The sequence below is a fragment of the Arachis ipaensis genome, chromosome B01 (assembly GCF_000816755.2).
Source record: "Arachis ipaensis cultivar K30076 chromosome B01, Araip1.1, whole genome shotgun sequence".
In the NCBI taxonomy this organism is placed as follows: domain Eukaryota; kingdom Viridiplantae; phylum Streptophyta; class Magnoliopsida; order Fabales; family Fabaceae; genus Arachis; species Arachis ipaensis.
In genome coordinates, this window is record NC_029785.2 from 100,620,271 (window position 1) to 100,627,650 (window position 7,380).

General features: G+C 35.7%; 1 protein-coding gene across 1 annotated transcript in view; it reads right to left on the reverse strand.

Annotated features, from left to right (window-relative positions):
• Nucleotides 1-3,156, reverse strand: part of LOC107632337 (aldehyde dehydrogenase family 2 member B4, mitochondrial) — a 4,043-nt gene extending 887 nt beyond the window's left edge. The window contains exons 1-10 of the mRNA XM_016336033.2: nt 2,817-3,156; nt 2,494-2,631; nt 2,185-2,327; nt 1,931-2,084; nt 1,602-1,831; nt 918-1,007; nt 654-827; nt 441-578; nt 210-347; nt 57-118 (exon numbers count right to left, since the gene is read on the reverse strand). Coding sequence (XP_016191519.1) covers nt 57-118; nt 210-347; nt 441-578; nt 654-827; nt 918-1,007; nt 1,602-1,831; nt 1,931-2,084; nt 2,185-2,327; nt 2,494-2,631; nt 2,817-2,898 — 1,349 coding nt within the window. The 5' untranslated portion in view covers nt 2,899-3,156. The remainder of the gene's footprint in view (nt 1-56; nt 119-209; nt 348-440; nt 579-653; nt 828-917; nt 1,008-1,601; nt 1,832-1,930; nt 2,085-2,184; nt 2,328-2,493; nt 2,632-2,816) is intronic.

The window sequence follows — 7,380 nt, forward strand, 5'->3', positions numbered from 1 at the left end:
GTAATAGTTAATTTTTTATATTTATAAAATATTATTTTATTACATATTGAACTTACTTGAATTTCAAGATGGACTGAACCGGCCCGAATATTTCGTCTTTGGCTATCAGCATATCGTCCTAATGATTAGCATATTTAGGTTATGAGTCTTAATGTACAACAATACAAGTCACTTGTGCCAATACAAAACAAAACAAAACAAAAGAATACCTTAACATTGGAGAAAACAGTTGGCTCGATGAAGAAGCCTTTTGAGCCCAATCGCTGACCCCCACATTCAAGGGTAGCATTGCTTTCAATTCCAGATCTTATGTACCTAAGCACTTTCTCAAATTGTTCTGTGTCAATCTGAGATTTGAATTTCACTCAGTTAATTACATGCATCAGAGTCAGCTATTCTAAAAATAGAGTGAATTGATTAAAACAGAGAGCATGCAGCACCTGAGGGCCTTGTTCAACACCCTTCTTGAATGGATCACCAACAACGCGTCTCAAAGCACGTTTCTTTGACTTCTCCAAGAACTCATCATAGATACGCTCATGTACAAAGGTTCGAGACCCAGCACAGCAACATTGTCCCTACAGATCAAGATTATATTACATAGACACCATAAACATAGACATATTAGAATTCACCTATATATTTATACGTACCTGATTAAAGAAGAGAGCAAAGTGTGCTTGTTCAACAGCGTGGTCAACATCAGCATCATGACACACAATAAAAGGTGATTTGCCTCCTAACTCCAATGTCACAGGCTTCAGATTGCTTCTTGCAGCCAATTCAAGCACAATTTTTCCAGTGTCTGTTGATCCAGTAAATGCTAGCTGCAACAAGTAATAAATACGTGCTTTAACATTATTGTCTATGATTTATGGCTGCCGTATTAGGAATGTTAAAACAAACAAATCTTCAACCTTGTCAACGTCCATGTGACTTGCAAGAGCTGCACCAGCAGTTGGGCCAAATCCAGAAACTATATTCAGAACACCTGGTGGAAGACCAGCCTGCCAAAGGAAGGAAAATTCAGGGTAAACCATGGACTCTCTTTTTTTAAATATATATACATCTTTTGTTTTGGTGACTATAAATATATCTGTTATTGTTTAGGTTTATTAAAAATTTAATTTATAAAAAAATTATTCAAATATATTTGTAAGAACAAATATATAGATAAAAATATTTTTTTATTTTAAAATATAAGTTGCAAATATTCTATACATGCAAAAAGTTGGAGACAATTAAGATATAGATAAAGACATCACTCATATTTTGTTGTTTTTATGTTATGATTGTACCATTTATCTACAGACATTTATTAAGAATGAATGTGTTAGCTAACATAGTGTTTTACGACTNTATAACTCCATTTTCATTTTTGATAATACCACTTCACATACAATTTTTTTATATTATTGTATGGTGAGATAAATTTGTAAAAAACAAATAGCATTTTTAAAATAAGAATCACAATATCTATTTCCTACATTTTATATTCTAACCTATATATTCTATATTCTGCCAATATTTTTAGTAAACTGTAGAGTTTCCTAAACAGAGGTTCAAATAAATATGTAGTTGGTTAGGTGTGTGAATTTGACCTCATGAAAGAGTTTAGCCACATAAAGAGCGGTGAGGGGTGTTTGCTCAGCAGTCTTCAAAATGACAGTGTTACCACAAGCCAGAGCTGGACCAACTTTCCAAGCAAACATAATTAGAGGAAAATTCCAAGGTATGATTTGTCCTGCAACCCCAATTGGTTCATGCAATGTTTGCACGTGATATTTTCCATCAGCCGGTACAGTCATCCCGTGAATTTTATCAGCCCAACCTGCCCAACAACAATACATTCTTCTTTCTCATACTTAATGTTCTTACCACAAAATTAATACACAGTATTGTTAACTAATATAAGTAACTGATCTAATACCAGCATAGTAGTGGAACAAACGCACAAACAATGGCAATTCGTCGTTGAAAGATTGCTCATAAGGCTTTCCATTGTTCCATGTCTCTAGAGCTGCAAGCTCTTTACTATGCTTCTCCACCAAATCAGCAAACCGCAGCAATATCCGACACCTTTCCTGAACAAATTAAACGGTGTAGTAATCAATATATCAACTGAGAAATAAGTTTTCCTTCTTGCTATAATAAGAACAAGGAAGGAAGGAAGGAATGGTTTACATAAGCAGTCATTTTAGGCCAGGGTCCTTCATCAAAGGCCTTTCGTGCTGCTGCGACGGCGCGGTTGATATCTTCGGCGTCTCCTTCAGCTACTTGAGCTATAACTTCCCCTGTGCGCGGGTCATAGGTTGGAAAAGTCTTCCCTGGTAATACCAAACAAACAAAATAAAATGGTAGTGAAATTACTTATTTCAAAAATTCAAATTATTAGTTGAAAATTTAGAAATATGTGAATGTTTATAAAATAAAATTTTGTTAAATGTGGAAAGCTAAGTAAAGAAATTAAAGTAGATAGATAGAGTGAGAGACCTGATGCAGAATCCACAAACTTGCCATCTATGAGATGCTGAGTGTAATTGATTTGAACTTGTGGAATAATCACTTCATCAACCGCTGCAGCTGTGCTAAACCTCTTCAGTTTTCTGCACCCTCCGCCAGAGTTTCTTCCTGTTGGAAAATACGAACAAAACAGTAACCGCTGCTTTTCGCATAAACACCTTACAATACAAATTAAGCGGAAATAATAACAACTAACAGATTCTCTTATTGAATCTAGAACCACTTATTTAAAGTAACAAAACTCCCTGCAGTTAAAGTTTCTAATTATAACTGAATTAACTTAGTAACAGTACCGAGTGAGTGAAGAAAAGAGTCAGCTCCAGAAGCAGCAGAAAGGGAGCGTGAGAGAAGCCATGAAAGTCTGCGAGCGGCCATTGGCAAAGCAATTATCTCTCAAAGACAAATGATTTTGTTGTTGTTTTTGCTACCTTACTCTGCTTCTTGTTTCTTGTTTCTAGTTCTCAAAAGAAGAAGATGACGATGATAATAAATAAATGAAACAGATTGAAAGCTAAGGTACAAATGGTGGCACGATATGTATCGGTAGGTCGCTATTACCGATAACAAAAGGAAAGCAATGGAGTAACTGTCGTTTTGTGCACTTTGCCCAAATTTGTGTGGTTTGAAATAAAATGTCATTCTTATGAGTGATAATTCCCATTAACGTCTCAACGTGGAAAAGAATGACTAACATACCATAGTAGATGAAACAACCACTCATAAAGTAGTTAGAACATTATTAACATCCATGGGTTACTTCAAGTGTAATGTAAATGTTTTCGGGTTAAATGGAATACGTATTTAATTAAGAGAAGGTATGGGGAGGCAGGGAGCCAATAGTTTTTGTGCACAATGTTAACAATGAAATTAAAAATCAAATTTTTAATTAATTATTTAATAATTATTTAAATTCAAATTTTGAAATTTAAAAAATTAGGATTAATAGTTAAATTCATTCACACTATATATAGTCTCTACACCCAAATTTTAGTAGAGTTGTCACCCTCCATCTGCTACCTACACCCACTCTGCGCCTCATAGTGCCTCTCTCCTCATAGTCGGCGGCAACCATCCGGCGACCAGGTAACTCAAACCTCAGCACCATCGTCCTCCTCCTGAAGCAGTGCCATCTCCCTTTCGCGGTCAGCGACGTCCCGCCCTCTCGGAGCAGCGCCGCGCTGCCCCCTTCGCCAATATAACCTTTTACTTCCGCTTACGTAACCGTACCACCGACGCTGCCGCAGACTCCAGTCGATGCCGCCATGGGTTCCCGCATACGCCGCCAAAAGCAAAATGACGCCGCTGTTTGAATTAACGTGTGAGTATGGTAGATGTAACATACGCATGCTTGAAAACAATATCAAATCAAACACTCAATTGCTTACTATTGATTCTCACTTATGTCTCCTCGTCTGTTCAAGCTTTTTTTCTATTTTTTGTTTCTCCAGTTTTATGGTTACATCAAATCATAAGACTCGTGCCAAATTATACATTTTTTCTATTTTAATAAAAATTAAATTGTTGAACGATCATAGTTGTTTCTTTTATTTATTCATCTTCATCTTCTATTTTAATAGTCAATTTAGGATGGTCATTTTAGTAGGTATGCAGATGGTTATTTTAATTTTATGTAGATGATTATTTTGATTGGATTGGGTTTAGTTATATATAATTAAAATATGTTAGATCTTCAATTCATTAGGAATGTAGATGATTATTTTTATCCTTAAGTGGATGGTTATTTTTACTAAGGATGAGTGGCGTGTGGCAAGACAAGCAGCAACAGTGAAATGAGATGATTATTGATGAAGGTGGAGTGGCCGCCGGTTGAAAAAGAAGAGAGTATTGAAGAGAAATGCTTTAGTAAATTAGGATTTCATATGATTATTTTTTTGAAATAACTAACTGAATTTTTTAAAAATTTGAAATTTGAAATTTGGAGATTTGAAAGTTGAAATTTGTTATGAAATAAATGAATGAGAGTTTTTGAATTTAAGTAATCTATAAAATAATTTTTATTATTTACTTCTATCGAGCTAAATAACCAGCCCATTGTACATATTGTCAAGATTCTTCATTGGCTTCCTAGTGGGATTCTTTAATTAATGAGAAAGTATGGGAACAAATGAATTTAGTGTACAATACTACAATGTGTACAATAGGGGTAAAATTGAAATTAACATCAAATGATAAATAAATAAATAATTTTTAATAATTACCAATTTGAAATTCAAAATAAATAAGGATTTGCAATAGTTACGTAAACTCCAAAAATAGCCTCTTTCTCTCCCATCTGATGTGACTGCTTTCTCACCCAGTCTCTTCCTCACTTACCGGTGCCGCGCCGTCATAGACACCAGCCGCCGTCGCCCATAGCTCTCGCCGACATGCACACCAGCAGCACCATCGCGCAGTTAGCGTCGTTTCCGCAGTCCCGCATCGCGCCAGTCGTGCAGCCCCTCCTTTGCGCCGGTGGTTTCTCCCTCTCAACGTCATCATTCGTGATGTATAGGGAACACACAAGTGTTGTTTTCATACGTCCATCACGCCTTGCAAGATCGTAAATGAAAACACTCTCTTCGCACACGTTGCGCCCATCGCGCAGCCCAAGACTGCCATGGCCGCCGCAGCCAATGATGTCGCCTCCCTCTACATAGGTATAGGTTCAAGATCAATGTAGGATAGCACAACAATAATTGTGCAAGCAATTAGTTTAGTCCATGATGCTCCCTTTTTGTACACGCAAACGTAGCCCACTTCAAAAATGTCTTGTCTTGTGCAGCCAACTTGGCTTTCTTGGATTTTGCTTCCCTTACGTCTTCAAGGTATATACATCAATGGACAAAATTAGATGCTGGATGTTCAATTCACTAGGTATTTAGATGGTTATTTTAATTTTAATTGGATGGTTATTTTGTTTGATTCAGTTTAAGTATATACAATTAACAAATGTTGGATGGTCATTTCACTAGGTAGTCGGATGATTATTTTAATAACTACGTGGATGGTTGTTTGATGGCCGATGAGGGAGCTTCTAACGCCGGAGATGTGGGATGATTGATGATGATAGAGTAGCAGATGTTAGGGGAGAGGGTGTTTAGATAAATTCTATTAGTAAATTAGGGTTGGGATTGTTAATTTTTTGAAATAATTGTTTGGATTTCTTTTTTTTTTTTGTATTCGGCCAAATTTAAAACCTATTGTACACATTGTCAAGATTTTTTATTGTCTCCCTAGCAGAGTTCTTAATGAATTTAGGATAGGGGATACTATGCTTTTTTCAAACACCAACTTTTCAAAAAGTTTTAATAATACTCATAATATTTAATTAGTTTAATTTTATTATAGACAACTGTTCCAAAACATACTTGAAAGGGATTTAAAGGTGTTTGAGCTTGAGATAAAAAGTCACAGGTTGAGACAAATTAAAGGTGTTCTAAGTGTTTTCGTAACAACTCCGAAAATAGTGGTAGAGGATATCTACAAGAGATTTTAATACTTAAATTACCAAAAAATTTAGATAGACTTATAAAAATTGGGATTGAAAAATATCTGAGTTAAAGAGGATATTTACAAAAGAAGATGATAACTTGGTCATTACTGCAGATTCTTTTCTCTAGTATTAATGGGTAGTTTTCTCCCAAGCATTTGAGAAATTATCTCATGCAGAGATGGTTACTTGAGCTTCTAGATATCCTCCGAAATAGTAAGGTGACAAGCCCTTGTTTGTCGTGCAAGTCAGGTCGGGCATGGGTCATATTACTCATGCCCTAAGTAAACCGGGTATAGTTCAACTCATATAGCTTTTGCCTTGATCTCATTGGATCTAGATAGCTATCATTGGGCCTCCTGAAGGTGGTCCAACTCTTTTTGGACCATGGTTCTAATTTAGGGTGGGCTAGGGTATGAATAGTATCTCTACTCAAAGTCGAGTTCGAAGAAATCGTACGTCGAGCAAGATAATGTAGGATGAATCTTTGTCGTCAATCTGCTTCCCATATGATGACCAACTTGTATGCCAGCTAGTTGACATTTTTAAATCTAACAGGTCTTCTCAAGGAACCCAAACTTCATATTCTTGTGAAAAGGTTAGAAACTCGACGTGATCTGCCACGTGTAGAGATCGAATTCTCCACGTGTTTTAACAAAAGGGTCGCTTCCACTCTTCATGCGTCTTTTAAATTATATTGGTAACCGTGTAGAGTAATTTTTCTCTTACTTATGACAATGTATATATAGTCCCTTTCTTTGTCTCTTTCTTCTTTCTTTCGTTTCATATTACTCTTCCAACTTTTTCTCTTCTCTATTTCTCTAATCCTTCAAGCTTTTGCCTTTTTTCATTTTCGATGTTTCCCAGATTTCTAAGCCATGTTTTTCATACCTTGTTACTTTCTCTATTTAAGGTTCGTGATTTTGTTATTCTTGTTTCTTTTTTATGTTTTCTTTTACTTATATGGCATGTTCCTTCTTGATCTTATTACATGAAAACTGTGCCTAATGCTCATGTTTGATGTTTGATGTTGCCTTTACTGCTTAGTGGTGTTGTTGTCATCCATGGTGATAACAGCACTAGTATTGCGATTGCCCTTCAAGCTATATTGGCAAAGGCTATGCCTTCTATTTCAAGACAATTCGACTTGTCTTTGCTTGTCTGATTTCTTTTTACTTTAACATGTGTTGAGTTGGTTGTTTTCTCTTTTGGTAGGTTTCTGAACTTTCATGTCTCATTCTGTAGTTTCCATTATACCTTCGAATGTACCTGAGAGTGTTATATAGGTAGATTATACTGTGTTAGGTTCTACTTCTGTGATAAATATGAAAACCCTAGAAAATATCTAACTTACTTACAAGTTTTGT